The sequence below is a fragment of the Malaclemys terrapin genome (genome assembly GCF_027887155.1).
Source record: "Malaclemys terrapin pileata isolate rMalTer1 chromosome 20 unlocalized genomic scaffold, rMalTer1.hap1 SUPER_20_unloc_1, whole genome shotgun sequence".
In the NCBI taxonomy this organism is placed as follows: domain Eukaryota; kingdom Metazoa; phylum Chordata; order Testudines; family Emydidae; genus Malaclemys; species Malaclemys terrapin.
Window position 1 is genome coordinate 378,311 of NW_026530188.1, and position 14,826 is coordinate 393,136.

Below are 14,826 nucleotides of genomic sequence, written 5' to 3' on the forward strand. Positions count from 1 at the left end.
CCAAGCAGCTCCCTCCGGCGACCGGCCCTGGCCGAGCGGCTCCAGCCCGCCCCAGCCCCGGCGGCCCCGGCCCTAGCGACTCCAGCTCGGCTCAGGCCCCGGGGCACTGGCCCCCGGCCTTGGCCGAGCACCCCTAGCCCTGGTCCTAGCGGCTCCAGCCTGGCTCGGGCCCCGGTTCTGACCGAGCGGCTCCGGACGGGCCCCGACCCTGGGCGAGTGGCGCCGGCCGGCGGCCGAGCACCCCCAGCCCCGGTCCCAGTGGCTCCAGCCCAGACCCAAACCCCACGACCCCTCCCTATTTTCCCGGACATGTCCGGCTTTCTGGAATTTCCTCCCGGACGGGGATTTGAGGACCAAAAAGCCGGACATGTCCGGGAAAATCCGGACATATGGTAACCCTACTGGCCCCTGGCGAGGCGCATGGAAGGAAGTGAGAAGGTGGCTGGTGCGTGTGTTTGAACTGTTCTAACGCTTCCGCTTCTCCCCCACCCGCTTGACACCCCCGTTCTCCCCCCAAGAGTTGAAATCGGCAGCAGCCCCGATCTCCACGGGATGAAGCGGGACAGACCAAGGTACTAGTTCATTGTCAGCCATTTGAATGATGTCAATGCAGAGGGGAGGGGGGGTCCCACTCCGGTGTCGAACCCCCCCGAGCCGGCTCTGCCTGGCTGGCCATGTCCCCGCTCCACGGCGCCGGTCATGATCACAAACCAGCCTTCCCGGCCCGGGCCCTGCCCCGGCCATCCACCCAAAGGGGCTGCCCAGAAATGACTACCAGAGGTTTTGGGGAGATTTTCCAGCCACCCCCTTGTAACACAAATGCAGGAGCCGCGTCGAGGGCGGACCCCAGTGGGGCCGGGGGGGGGGGAGCAGTGGTTACCGCACACACACACCCCCAGCGGCCACTCTGGGTCTCTCTCCCCCTAGAACGGTGCCAGCCAGCAGCAGGGGGGTTCGAACCTGCACCCCAGCCAGAGTCCTCAGCGCCAGGCAGGGGGAGGCTGCGTTTTGCCCACCTCCAACTCCGGTCAACAGGGCCAGGGCCATTGTAGGTAGCAGGACCCCATCTCCCACCGATGCCAGCCTCCCTCCCTGCTTCCCCCCACCTTTCCCGGCTCTCCTGGGGACCCCGGTGTCCTGCCCCACGCCAGCACTGGGGCTGTTGTTCCTGGCAGTGGCAGGGAGCCCTGTCTCCTTGCCAGGCAGGGACCCCCCGCTGGGTCCCTAGGACCTTGGCCCCATCCTGCCGTGCCTCCAGGGCCACCTTCCCTCACTCCGGCGCCCCACAAGGCGCCTCCACCTTCCCCCGGCTGGGGCCTGGAAAGGGAAGGGGGTCAGTGAGGGGGGGACAGAGGTGGCTGGGGGGTGTCAAGTCCCTCAGCCCTCCCCCTGCGTCAAGGGGTGAGATATGGCATAGGGCAGGGACAGCCAACCGTCCCTCCCCACCCGCCTCTCCCCCTCCATCCCTCCCCATCTGCCTGCTCCCCTCCGACCCCCCCTATCTGCCCCCTCTGACCATCCCCACCCGCCTCTCCCCACCCACCTGCTCCCCTCCGTCCCTCTCCACCCACCTGCCCCCTCATCCCCACCCCGCCACATCCCCCTTCTATCCCTCCATCTACCCCTACCCCTTCTCTCTGCCTCCCTAACCCCCCCCATCTCCCCATTCCCACCCCCAGACTCACCCTCCATGGGGCTCAGTTGTGGGGCTGGATCCTGGGCGCTCAGCTTCTCTGGGGGGCCGCTTGTGAGGGCTGGGTCCTCAGGGAGGGGAGCAGATGGGGAGCTATGGTTTTTGGGACCCAGAGCAGATGGGGGGCTCAGCTCCTTGGAGGGCATCTTGGGGGCCCCCCTGCTAGCCCCCCCGGCCTGAACCCAGAGGATGAGGGCCAGCAACAGCACCAGTTTCATGGCTGCAGCCGGCCAACTCCCCTGCCAGCAGCTGACTGCTGGATGGCCCAGCCCAGGGGCCCCGTGTCCGGCCTCCCCCCATGCTCCCCCTTAGCCGCACGCCTTAGCCCATAAGCAAACACCCCCCAGCCGGATTCCCCCACGCCCGGTGTAAATTGGCCTTGGCTCCTCCCCAGGCCCAGCCGCCACGTGCGCTGCAGGCTGGCAGGGATCTGGCCCCGGAGAGACAGGGCCCTTTTGTCCAGAGCCTGGGAGCAGCCCACTAGCCTTGGCCAGGCCCAGGCGCTGGGGAATTGGGATGAATGGGCCCCTGTCTGTCCGCACACAGCCAGCTCCTGTCAGGGAACGGGGGGCTGGGCCGGAGGGAGCCCCCAATACACCCTGGCCCCCTCACGGCCAGGCCAGGAACAGATCCCGGACTGTGGTAAGCCGGCATTGGCCCCACAATCGGCTAGTCCGGAAATGCCACGGAGCGGGAAAGACCCCCACTTGGTTACAGACCAGCCCCTGCTCTAACCCACTAGGCCCCACTCCCCTCCTAGAGCCAGGGAGAGAACCCAGGAGTCCTGGCTCCCAGCCCCCCCTGTTCTAACCCACCAGCTCCCCACCCCCCTCCCAGAGCCGGGAGAGAACCCAGGAGTCCTGGCTCCCAGCCCCCCCTGCTCTAACCCACTAGGCCCCAGCCCCGTCCCAGAGCCAGGGAGAGAACCCAGGAGTTCTGGCCCCCAGCCCCCCCTGCTCTAACCACCAGCCCCCACTCCTCTCCCAGAGCCGTGGAGAGAACCCAGGCGTCCTGCAGGTGGAGCAGACAGACTGATCCCGTGCATTTACAGGATTTCTACTCTCAGGAGCGAAGTGCTGTTAAATAAATATGACCAACAGACGCTGCCGCGCGCCGGAGCCACCCGCCACAAAAGCGGGGAGCTGCCCACAGTGTGAGCACCACAAATGAGATGTGGCCATCTCTGGGGTGGGGCAGGGGCTGGTTATAGGGGGACCCCTTGCCCCATACCGGGACACAGACCCTCCAGCTGGGGGCAGTACAGGGAGCCCTCCCCTGACTCCGGGACATGGCCCCCTCGGCTGGGGCTGGTTATAGGGGTCCCTCACCTGGCACCAGGACATGGCCCCCCTGGCTGGGGCTGGTTGTAGGGGCCCCTCGCCTGGCACCAGGACATGGCCCTCCTCGGCTGGGGCTGGTTGTAGGGGCCCCTCGCCTGGCACCAGGACATGGCCCCCCTCGGCTGGGGCTGGTTGTAGGGGCCCCTCGCCTGGCACCAGGACATGGCCCCCCTGGCTGGGGCTGGTTATAGGGGCCCCTCCCCGACGCCAGGACATGGCCCCCCTCGGCTGGGGCTGGTTATAGGGGCCCCTCGCCTGGCACCAGGACATGGCCCCCCTGGCTGGGGCTGGTTATAGGGGCCCCTCGCCTGGCACCAGGACATGGCCCCCCTGGCTGGGGCTGGTTGTAGGGGCCCCTCGCCTGGCACCAGGACATGGCCCTCCTCGGCTGGGGCTGGTTGTAGGGGCCCCTCGCCTGGCACCAGGACATGGCCCCCCTGGCTGGGGCTGGTTATAGGGGCCCCTCCCCGACGCCAGGACATGGCCCCCCTCGGCTGGGGCTGGTTATAGGGGCCCCTCCCCGACGCCAGGACATGGCCCCCCTCGGCTGGGGCTGGTTATAGGGCCCCCTCGCACGAGGCTGGGGCAGGCCAGCTGGTGAGCAGGTTTATGTAAGACAGGAAGTGCAGACATTCAGTCCCTCTGCCCCGGGGTTGGTGGTTAGAGTCGGGGGAGGGGTGTGCACAGGACTCCTGGGTTCTGGCTCTGGGAGAGGAACGGGGGCTGGGAGCCAGGCCTCCTGGGTTCTGGGTCAGAGCTGCTGTGGATCCTTGGGGGAAGTCACCCCCTTGTGCCTCGGTTTCCCTGCTCACCCTTATGATTCCGATGCAGAGGGCCAGTTCAAGGGGAGCTGTGCAGCACCCGCCCCATAGCCCCCCCAGTTGGGATCTGCACAGCAGCCAGCCTGCCCCCCCCCCTTATTCATATTCCCAGCCAGGCTTGAGTCACTGCTGCCCCTGCCAAGGGCCCGTCTAGACCGAGCCAGCCCCAGGCGCCTCAGATTGTCATTTCCTCTGCGGTAAGTCAGGGGCACAGGCAGAGGGTGGAGCGCAAAGGCTGGGAGCCAGGACGCCTGGGTTCTATCCCCCCCTGCCACACACCTGCTCTGTGAGCGAGGGGCAAGGACAGCCTTGCTTGGGCCTTAGTTTCCCCCTTTGTCTACTCCAGGCCAGGAGCTGCTGCAGGCAGGGACTCTGCCGTGCCCAGCTCACACAGGGACCCCCAGCTCAGGCAGGGGTGAGTGCAGCACCCTACACAATAGGGGCCCTGGGGTGGTCACTACAGGGGGGATCCCACTATTGTGGGCAGGGGCTCTGTGAAGCTCCTGGCAGGTCAGGTGGGAGCCCGAAGCAAAGACCCCCCCAGGCCCTGCTAAAGGCAGCCTTGCCCCAAGCTCGCCGCAGCCCATCCGTGACAAAGTGGGGGAGTGGCTTGTTTTTCCAGTGGTTTGCACGCCGAGGGGGTGGGACTCAGCGTCCCTGGGTGTTACTGGTTTAACGAGGGGAGAGGGAGTTCGTTGGGACAGACCCGGAGAAGGAACTTGGGACCCCGGCCGACGGCCTGGAGAACGGAGACCCCAGCAACTGGTGACCCGGAGTCGCAGCCGGCTCTGGCCAGTGGGGGGACAATGGGCTGCGGGGAGAGGACCCCGGTGACCGGAGCAGGCGGTTCCAGCCAGAGGGGCCAGAGGACAGAAGAGGGGAGAGGGGCCCAGGCGACCCTGTTTCCCTGGAGAGAAGACAATGGACAGAGGGGGGGTTAGGGGTATCAGATGCCCGGCTAGGAAGCAGGGAGACTGGGATGTGCTGGGCTGAGGGGGGCCGGGCCAGGCCTGAGGCCGGAGAGTTTCCCGTGCTGTGTTCAGCTCTCAATAACCCTCCTCTGTGATGCTGGCTGAGAGTCACTCCAGGCTAGAGAACAGGGGGCATCGTCCCCTTTGGGGGGTCCAGAGTGAGGGGACTCCCTGAGGGAGTGCACAGCAGAGACAGACGTGCTGTGGCTCAGAAACGGGGAGGGGCTGGACCCCCCAGAGAGAGTGGACCCCGAGAAGGGCTGTCACACTGAAGGAGGTTCCCCCAATGGACTGCACGGGGCCAGGAGTGGGCATGATCTGTGAGCCTGTGACACCATCCTCTCTGATCCAGCCACGCGGCGCCTTCGCCCACCCCGGGCTGCGGCAGGCCCACGGACCAGAGCTCCACGCCCAACAGGAGACCAAAGCCCTTTAATTGGAGGCAAAGTAAACAGGCCCCGGTCACTTGTCTGAGCCCAGGGGATACACACAGCAGTTCATACAGCACAGCCCCCCGCTCCCACCACACCCCGTGTACCCCCATAGCCACTCCCCTGAGATCGGCAGTTCTTAGTGCAAAATGGATCAGTGACAAAAGGCGATAGTGCCTCAAAGATGCCTCTGAGCGCCAGGCCCAGACCCGGCCCATGCCCCGTAAGTGTGGGGATCCTGAGCCAACCCCATGAAGGCAGGAAGAGAAGGTTTCACTCAGCAAGACAGAGACAGGGGCCAGTGCTCCGCCCACAGGGGGCCGGCTGGCCACGCCCTACCTAGCCCTGAGCAGTTAAGGCACAGTGGCCGCCCGCTGGCGGGGGCGGCTGTGGCAGAGGTCGGGGTCTGTTGGCTGTTTGCAGCACTGAAGGCACGGGCAGTGCTGGGCCCGGCGCTGGCTCTGCTTGGCGCCGATCCCACGGGTTTCTCTGCAAGGCCGCGCCCACGGTGTCAGTGCTGTGTGGGAAGAGCCCAGTTACCCTCGGAGCAGAGCCAAGGGGATACCCCCACGGCACCGATCCCCACCCCCAGGCTGGGACTGATATCACAGCTCAGCCCCACTGCCCCCTCCCTGCCTGGGGGGCAGAGACTAGCCAGGGTGCAGGCCCCATGGCTGGACAACAAGCAGCCAGGGAGAGGTGCCTGAGCCCTTCACTCAGAGCAGGAGAAAGACACCTCCAGGCACCTCAACTCCCAACCCAGCAAAGGACTTGGGGGGGGGGGGGGTCAGTAGCACAGCAGCCCGTGCCCCCCAACCGCTGGGGATCCAGGCTGCCACCCCTGGGGGCAGGAGATGAGGGACCCCCTCTGGCCCCAAGGTCTGGGACAGGACCGTGGCTGTGAGGTACAGCCAGGGCCTCCAGAGGCCCGTCCTGGTTCTGTGCCACCTGGTTCTGGGGCCGGGTAAGAGGCTGGGGCTGGCCTGTGCCGTACCGCGGTGCTCCTGGTGCTGCGGGGTCTGGCCCTGGTGCGGGCCGGGCTCTCCAGGCTCTCCAGGCGCTGGGTGAGCGCCAGCTTCTGCTGGATGGCCATGCGCAGCAGGGAGCTCAGTGTCTTCTTCTCGTCCTCCGCCACAGCCAGCTGCCGCTGCATCTCGTCCAGCTGGGACACGTACTGGTCACACCTAGGGGATGCAGGGGGTCAGGGGGGCTGGCTGGGGGCTCCGCCCGCCCTGGCTTCGTCCCCTATGGCTAGCCCCACGCCAATGGGACAGCCCCGCCCCCAAGTAGCCCCATCCCTGCCCAGCAGCCCTGCTTCCTGGTGGGCAGTTCCAGCGCTGTGCCCGTCCGGGGGCACCCCTCACCTGCTGGCAAACATGGCGCGCAGGGAGGAGAAGGTGGTGGCGTCCTCCTTCAGGGCTTTCAGCTCACGGCGCAACTTGAGCATGGTGTCGGACACCAGGGCCTTCTCCCCCTCGTACTGCCCCTTCAGGTTGGAGAGTGCTGCCTCCGCCGTCTGGGGGGAGATGGGGGGTGAGTGCAGGATGGGCCCCCACCCCCACCACACCCCCAGACACCCCCCCACCCCCCGCCGTCTGGGGGGAGATGGGGATGAGAGACGGATGGGGCCACCCCCCCTCCCCTCCATGCACCCAGACACACCCTGTGAGAGCTGGTTGGGCCCGCCCCCCCTGCACCCAGACACACCCTCCCAAACACAGCCTCTGCGGTTAGAGGAGATGGGGGGTGAAAGCTGGACGGGCCCATGCCCCCCAGGTACCTGGACATACCACCCCCACCCTCCGCATCTGGGGGGAGTCGGTTGGGCCTGCGTGCCCCATGCACACAGCTCCCACCTGCAGCCACAGGGGCCCAGCGAGCCCCCCGCAGCGCACCCACCTGCTTGTTGGCCTTGAGCACGGTGCGCAGCGTGGCGATCTGCTCCCGCTTGGTGCTGAGCAAGGAGCGGAGCTTCAGCACCTCCTCAGCCAGCGCCTCCTTGTCCCGCTCCAGCTCGGCCGCTGGCGGGCCCTGCCTGGGGGGCTGCTGCCGCCACAGGACCAGCGCCCCCTGCAGGTGCCCCAGCTGCTCCCGCAGCACCACCGCCAGGTTGGAGACGTTGAGGGGCTCCCCGGGTGAGCCGGGGGGCGACTGGTCCCCGCAGGGCCCTGCCCCTGGCTCCGGCTGGAGACGGGGCTTGCCCGCCGGCTCCCTCCTGCCCGCCGGCCTCCTAGTGCCGCGCCCGTCCCGGTAATAATCCAGCACCACCCGCTGCGGTGTCAGGCCACGCCAAGCGCAGACCTGGTGGTAGAGGGTGGCCAGTTCCTCCGTCAGCCCCAGCAGCTCCTCCTGGGCCTGGGCCAGCCGGGCCTGCAGCTCCCCTGCCAGCTTCCGGGAGGCCCGCAGCTGCCCCTCCAGCTGCGCCACCAGGTCCTGCCAGGGCCGGGGCTCCGGGGACGCCGGCCTGGCCTTGAGCTGCTCCAGGAGGAGGCCATTGCGCTGCTGCTGTTCCGTCAAGGCCTCCCTGGCGCTGTCCAGCTGCCGCCGGGCCTCCTGCACATCAGCCGCCAGGGAGGTTTTCTCCCGGTCCACCTGCCGGGGAGAGGTGCAGGCCTGTGAGCATGGGGTCAGGACACCTGGGTTCTAGGCGGGCTCTGGGCGGGGAGTGGGGGCTAGTGCTTGCGGGGGAAGAGGGGGTTGGGAGCCAGGACTCCTGGGTTCAATCCCCAACTTGCCACAGATCGGCTGTGACCTTTGGCACATCCTTCTCCCCTCCCCCCGTTGTCTGTTCAGGGACCCACTCTTGGGGTGTCTGTGCAGCGCACGGCGCCAGTCTCCGTGGGGGTGGGAAGGGGGCACATGGCACCCAGTCCCGGGGGGGGGCAGGGGGCTCCCACGCCGTGTCGCCGAGTGCTTTTTAGGTTCGACAGGAAGCCAGAACAGCAGCTTTGTGGAAAGCCCCAGGAGGCTGGATGGTTACAGCACCTGCTCGCTGGGTGCCAGAGACAGCCTGGGGGAGCAGACGCCGAGCGAGACACGATGCGCTCGGCGGGGGCCTGCTGCTGCAGGATGTGGGGTGCATCCGCGGCTTCCTGCCATGCTCCACCCCCTCAGCGAGGGCGACGCAGCGCAGGCGAGAGCCGGCTGCGGGCGACGCTGGGCCGGTGCGAGGGATCACCTCAGTTGGAAGCCAGTCTCACTGAGCTGTGTCTGACATTCCAGGGGCAAAATGGGTGGGGGCAGGGAAGGCGTTAAGGGCCCCATTGATGTGCAGAGAAGGGGCGGTCGGCAATGAAGGGGTTAATTGAGGACACGTCCCCTCCAGCTGCTCCTGCCAATCAGGCTCCCCATTGCTAGCGGCCGGGCCCCTCTTTACCCAGGGAACAGGCTCAGCCCTTGGACCTGAACCGGGGTTGGGTGCCGGGGGAGCAGGCCCCCAAGGCAGACATGGGGCACCCCCAGGGCTGGGAGTTCCCCACCGCGAGGTGCTCTGCCCCCCCATTCCTGCCTGGAGCCTCCAGGCCCCCTCCCCCTAACATGAGATGCTCTGGGGTCTGCCCTGACCTGGAGCAGCTGGAATCCCCCGGGCCCCGCCCCGGAGTCCCCAGGCCCCGCCCCTGACCTGGAGCAGCTGGAATCCCCCAGCCCCGCCCCGGAGTCCCCCGGCCCCGCCCCTGACCTGGAGCAGCTGCTGCCGCAGCTTGTGCACCTCTACCAGGCTGAGCTCACTGAAGAGGTCGGCGACAAGGCCGGGCGCAGGGCGGGCGTGGGGGGTGGACACCCGCTCCCCAAAGTCCCCCACGCTGGCGCTGCCATTGGCGAAGCCACTGTCCAGCTCCTCATCCTGGCTCAGCTCCTCCAGGCCGGCCTGCAGGCTGCCCAGCGAGCTGGGACGGCCCCCGGTGCAGGCCACCAGCTCCCGCCGCAGCTCCCGCTGCTGCTCCCGCTCTACCGCCAGCGTCTCCAGCGCCTCCTCCAGCTGCCGCTCCGCCAGCTCCCGCAGCCGCCCCAGCTCCTCCACCTGGGCTCCGGCCAGTGCCGCCTCCTCCTCCCGGCACCGTAGCTCGTGCTTCAGGGCCTCAAACTCCACCTGTCGGGGGGGGTCAGGACTGCTGGGTTCTCCCCGGCTCTGGGAGGGGAGTGGGGGCTGGTGGGTTAGAGCAGGGGGGGCTCAGGACTCCTGGGTTCTCTCCCCGGCTCTGGGAGGGGAGTGGGGGCTGGTGGGTTAGAGCAGGGGGGGCTCAGGACTCGTGGGTTCTCTCCCCGGCGCTGGGAGGGGAGTGGGGGCTGGTGGGGTAGAGCAGGGGGGGCTGGGAGCCAGGACTCCTGGGTTCTCTCCCTGGCTCTGGGAGGGGAGGGAGGCTGGTGGGGTAGAGCAGGGGGGGCTGGGAGCCAGGACTCCTGGGTTCTCTCCCTGGCTCTGGGAGGGGAGGGAGGCTGGTGGGGTAGAGCAGGGGGGGCTGGGAGCCAGGACTCCTGGGTTCTCTCCCCAGACACCCTCAGAAGGTTGAGGAGGGGAGCAAGAGTCAGCACTGGCCACACAAGCGGTTTCCTCGCCCTCTCATCCCCTGGGCCACTCCTTGTCCCAAGTGAGGGGCAATCAGCCCCTCCAGCACAGGGACCCCAGGAAATCTTCCCGCCACAGGGTCCCCGCAGCGTGAGGGGCTGGGGGCGAGGTACCTGGTTGCCCTTGAGCACGGACACCTGCTTCTGCAGGGAGATGTTCTCCTCCTCCAGCTCGGCGCAGTCCTGCAGCTGCCGCAGCTCCCGACTCTTGTGCTGCTTCAGCTCCTCCCGCAGCTGGGCCCTCTCTGCGTCCAGGGCCTGGCACTCCTGGGCAAAGCGGCACCATTAGTGCCTCCGTGGGGCAGTAGGGGCTCACCCAGGATCCCTGGGGGAAAGGAGAGAGCCCGGGGACCCAAGCTATGGTACAGCCCACCACAGGGGCACCATGGGCCTCTACCAGGCACCGACCGCTCCTGGCTTTCCCGCTGCTCACTGGCAGAAGGGGTGAGTTTGGGGGGGTATGTGACAAAGTGGGGGACTGTCTTGTTTTTTCCTTGTTTTCCAATGGTTTGCACGCCGCGGGGGTGGGACTCAGTGTCCCTGGTTTAACGAGGGGAGGGGAGAGGGAGTTCGTTGGGACACAGGACCAGCGAGGGAACTTGGGACCCCAACCAACGGCCTGGAGAAGGGAGACCCAAACGACTGGTGACCGGGTGACCCGGAGTCGCAGCCGGCTCTGGCCAGTGGGGGGACAATGGGCTGCGGGGAGAGGACCCCGGTGACCGGACCAGCTGGTTCCAGCCTGAGGGGCCAGAGGACAGAAGAGGCGAGAGGAGGCCCAGGCGACCCTGTTTCCCTGGAGAGAAGACAATGGACAGAGGGGGGCTTGGGGCCGGGGGTATCAGATGCCCAGCTGGGGAGCAGGGGGCTCGGGGCTGGAGAGGGGGAGCAGGCAGAGCCCCCCTGGATGCAGGGGAGACTGGGATGTGCTGGGCTGAGGGGGGCCAGGCCTGAGAGTTTCCTGTGCTGGGGTCAGACACTTGATAACCCTCCTGTGCAACGCTGGCTGAGAGTCCCTCCGGGCTAGAGAAACGGGGGGGGGGGCATTATTCCCTCTGGGAGTGGAGGCCCCGGGGGCCCCAGAGCGAGGAGATTCCCTGGGGGGCCCATGGCAGAGACAGACGTTCTAAGGCTCAGAGGGGTGCGGCTCCAGGAGGTGGAATGGCCTGACCCCTGGGACAGAGGGGACCCCGAGAAGGGCTGTTGCCCTGAAGGGGGTTCACCCCAGGGACCGCACCGGGCCAGGAGTGGGCCCGACCTGGGAGTCCGTGACAGGGTAGGAGAGTGGGGCAGAGTAGGAACCTGCTGTAATACTTGGTACAAACCCCCCCCTTTCCCCATAGGGTAACCAGGCTGGGGGGGGAAGGCTGCTCACTCTAGGGAGGGGTGAATGGCACCTGCTGGTCCCAGGTCAACATGCAGACAATGGCAAATCCAATCCCCAGGCCATTTACTACCTAGCAACTAAGGACCACAGCCCCCCAGCCACTGCGAGCGCTGGGGAACCGAGAGCTGGGGGGCAGGTGGAACGGGACAGGAGAGAGGGACAAAGTGGGAGCCAAGGGGACACCCTTTGGCTGGGCTCCGGGTAACCAGGATGGGCCAGGCTGTAACTTCCTGTTCTCTGCGCCAACCAAGGAACGTCTACACTGGGTCAAGCCAACCGATAACCCCCCTGCTGAGAGGGGGGCAGCGCTCTCTCGGGGTACAAGCCTCCCGCAGGTGTCCCATTCAGGTGGGCTCGCTGCAGGGAACATACGGCATGACGCAGGGGTGCTGACGGCTCCGAGGTTCAGTTCCAGGAGGTCGAGGAAACCAAGGGGGAAGGAGGGAGACCCTAAGGGGTCCAGCCCACTGCGGGGTCCGTGACAGAGGGATCCTTGTTCTGATCCAGGCTGCGTGGGAAGGGGAGTGCTTGGCCCCAGACTGGCGGGGATGCCAGGAACGGGACCGAGGGGCACTCACCTGGCGCAGGTCCTGCAGGGCGGCGCTCAGCCGCTCGCTCTCGGCACCCGCGTTGCTCAGCTGGCACCGCAGCTGCCTCAGCTCCCCCTGCTGCTCCTCGAGGCGGGCGGCCAGCTGGGCCTCCTTGGCCGCAGCCTCGCGCACCAGGCTCTCCTCCCGGTTCTCCCCGGCCACCGCTGCCCGCTTGTGGCTGCTGTGACACTCAGCCAGGGCCTGCCAGCCAGAGGGCAGAAAGAGGTGATGGGTGAGGAGGTGTCAGCCATGCTACGTGTTTGGCAGAACGCCTGGTGCAATGGGCACACACACAGGGCTCCCCCGGCAGTGCCCAGGCTGACCCTGCTCTGGTACACACACACAGGGGGCAGGGGATGTGGGGGGCTCCCCCGGCAGTGCCCAGGCTGACCCCGATCTGGTACGCACACACAGGGCGCGGGGGCAGGGGATGTGGGAGGCCCCCCGGCAGTGCCCAGGCTGACCCCGCCCTGGACACACACACAGGGCGCAGGGGATGTGGGGGGCCCCCCGGCAGTGCCCAGGCTGACCCCGCCCTGGACACACACACAAGGCGCAGGGGATGTGGGAGGCCCCCCGGCAGTGCCCAGGCTGACCCCGATCTGGGTGCACACACAGGGCGCAGGGGATGTGGAGGGCCCCCTGGCAGTGCCCAGACTGACCCCGCCCTGGACACACACACAGGGCGCAGGGGATGTGGGGGGCCCCCTGGCAGTGCCCAGACTGACCCCGATCTGTGCCTGTCCCCTCTTACCTCCTTCATTTGGGTCAGCTCTGAGCTCAGCCTGTCCAACTGCCCCTCCAGCTCCCCACAGCGCTGCTTGAGCTCCCCGTTCTCCTCCAGCACTGCCAGCCCGTACTGGGCGGCCTGCACCTTCTCCTGCGTTGCCTCCTGCAGCTCGGCCGCCAGGCGCCCCACCTCCGCCTGCAGCTGGGCCAGGTCTGCGGGCGCTTGCGCCAGCTCCATGATGGGCACCAGGGGGCAGGTCTGGGGCCCGGCGGGGGGCAGCGGGCATGCCTGCGGGCAGGGAGAAGGAATAAAAGCAATAACCTCCTGCAGGCCCTACGCACCTGTACCCTCCCCCGGATGTGCACCTGAAGTGGGGGAGGGAAAGGAAGGGGGGAGATGCAGGGGGAGAAACAGAGGCCCCCCCAGGAGTGAGGGAGGGGGCAGAAGGAGGGGGGGCTCAGAGGCCCCCCCAGGAGTGAGGGGGCAGAAGGAGGGGGGGCTCAGAGGAGCCCCCAGGAGTGGGGGAGGGGGAGGGGCAGAAGGAGGGGGGCTCAGAGGCCCCCCCAGGAGTGAGGGAGGGGGAGGGGCAGAAGGAGGGGGGGCTCAGAGGCCCCCCAAGGAGTGAGGGAGGGGGAGGGGCAGAAGGAGGGGGGGCTCAGAGGCCCCCCCAGGAGTGAGGGAGGGGGCAGAAGGAGGGGGGGCTCAGAGGAGCCCCCAGGAGTGGGGGAGGGGGAGGGGCAGAAGGAGGGGGGCTCAGAGGCCCCCCCAGGAGTGAGGGAGGGGGAGGGGCAGGAGGGGGGGCTCAGAGGCCCCCCCAGGAGTGAGGGAGGGGCAGAAGGAGGGGGGGCTCAGAGGCCCCCCCAGGAGTGGGGGAGGGGGAGGGGCAGAAGGAGGGGGGGGCTCAGAGCCCCCCCCCAGGAGTGAGGGAGGGGGAGAAGGAGGGGGGGCTCAGAGGCCCCCCCAGGAGTGAGGGAGGGGGCAGAAGGAGGGGGGCTCAGAGGCCCCCCCAGGAGTGAGGGAGGGGGCAGAAGGAGGGGGGGCTCAGAGGCCCCCCCAGGAGTGAGGGAGGGGGAGGGGGCAGAAGGAGGGGGGGCTCAGAGGCCCCCCCAGGAGTGAGGGAGGGGGCAGAAGGAGGGGGGGCTCAGAGGCCCCCCCAGGAGTGAGGGAGGGGCAGGAGGGGGGGCTCAGAGGCCCCCCCAGGAGTGAGGGAGGGAGCAGAAGGAGGGGGGGCTCAGAGGCCCCCCCCAGGAGTGAGGGAGGGAGCAGAAGGAGGGGGGGCTCAGAGGCCCCCCCCAGGAGTGAGGGAGGGGGAGGGGCAGAAGAAGGGGGGGCTCAGAGGCCCCCCCCAGGAGTGGGGGAGGGGGAGAAGGAGGGGGGGCTCAGAGGCCCCCCCAGGAGTGGGGGAGGGGGAGGGGCTCAGAGTCCCCCCTCACGGGGCGGGGCAGGGGGAGGGGGAGGGGCAGAGGATGCTCCCTCAGGGGGCTCCTCCCTCACTGCGCCCGCCCGCCCCAGCATCCCAGCTCCGCCTCGTGCCGAGCCCAGGGCGGGGGCGGGGCCCGCCTCCTCCAATAGCAGCCGGGCCTGCTTCACTCGGGGCCGAGGGGGCGGGGCCTGCCCCTCAGCGCCCAGCCTCGCTGTGAGCCGCGCGCGGGCCGGGGGCGCGCGGGCCCCTCAAGGCGGTTGGCTTTGTGGGTCTCCTCCCACCCCGGCTCCCGAGAGCGGCGCGGCCGGGCGGGTCCCGGCCGCCTCCCGCCCCGGGGCGCTCACCCGGCCGCTACTCCGCGCTCGCCGCTGCTGTTGTCGCCGCCGCCACCAGGGCTGCCACGGCCCCGCCCCTTCCTTCTATATACGCCCCCGCCCCTCCCCGTTTGAAATTCCTCGCGCGCCTCACGGAGCGCACGCCCCGTCCCCCGTTGTGATTGGCCGGGCGGCACCTCATCCCGCCCCCTTCCCCCGTTTCCGATTGGTCGCTGCCTTTGTTTCTCTCAGCCGATAGGCCGAGCTGTTAGCCAGCTACGCCACGCCCCGTCCGCTGTCCTGTGCTCCGTCGCCTTGCAGCCTTCAGCAACGCCTCCTTCTCATCTGATTGGACGAGCTCGCTCTAGCCACGCCCTGCCTTTCTCCCGATTGTTCGCTTTCTCCCAGCCTTCCCGCCTTACCGACGAAGCGCGAGGCATCCCCAGGGCTTCGTCTCGTGATTGGCTGGCGCTTCCCTCCGCCCCTCGAGACCCGCCCAAGGGTGGGTGGAGGGCGGGAAGCCATTGACTGACAGGGCCAAAGCTCATGGGAACGAACCT

At 68.3% G+C, this 14,826-nt stretch overlaps 2 protein-coding genes across 3 annotated transcripts in view; both read right to left on the reverse strand.

Annotated features, from left to right (window-relative positions):
* The window catches only part of BGN (biglycan), a 38,766-nt gene extending 36,825 nt beyond the window's left edge, over positions 1 to 1,941 (reverse strand). For both annotated transcript variants that reach the window (XM_054014873.1, XM_054014872.1), the window contains exon 1: positions 1,686 to 1,941. In XM_054014873.1, coding sequence (XP_053870848.1) covers positions 1,686 to 1,911 — 226 coding nt within the window. In that variant the 5' untranslated portion in view covers positions 1,912 to 1,941. The remainder of the gene's footprint in view (positions 1 to 1,685) is intronic.
* Positions 1,942 to 5,243: 3,302 nt separating this feature from the next.
* LOC128829437 (protein bicaudal D homolog 2-like) lies at positions 5,244 to 14,346 on the reverse strand. The gene is made up of 9 exons (XM_054014853.1): positions 14,297 to 14,346; positions 12,554 to 12,817; positions 11,788 to 12,000; positions 9,937 to 10,089; positions 8,936 to 9,346; positions 7,156 to 7,848; positions 6,621 to 6,772; positions 6,251 to 6,440; positions 5,244 to 5,773 (listed from the first exon to the last, which is right to left on the reverse strand). The coding sequence occupies exons 2-9, from the start codon at positions 12,764 to 12,766 to the stop codon at positions 5,768 to 5,770; spliced, it is 2,031 nt and encodes a 676-aa protein (XP_053870828.1). The 5' UTR covers positions 12,767 to 12,817; positions 14,297 to 14,346; the 3' UTR covers positions 5,244 to 5,767.
* Positions 14,347 to 14,826: the final 480 nt, after the last annotated feature.

What these genes read in the sequence shown, in the direction of transcription:
- LOC128829437 (XM_054014853.1), bottom strand. Translation starts at nt 12,766, where the DNA reads ATGGAGCTGGCGCAAGCGCCCGCAGACCTGGCCCAGCTGCAGGCGGAG. An exon ending in AGCTGACCCAAATGAAGGAG is followed by an intron (nt 12,001 to 12,553) that starts GTAAGAGGGGAC and finishes TCTGGCTGGCAG; the next exon opens with GCCCTGGCTGAGTGTCACAG. An exon ending in CCCTGCAGGACCTGCGCCAG is followed by an intron (nt 10,090 to 11,787) that starts GTGAGTGCCCCT and finishes CGCTTTGCCCAG; the next exon opens with GAGTGCCAGGCCCTGGACGC.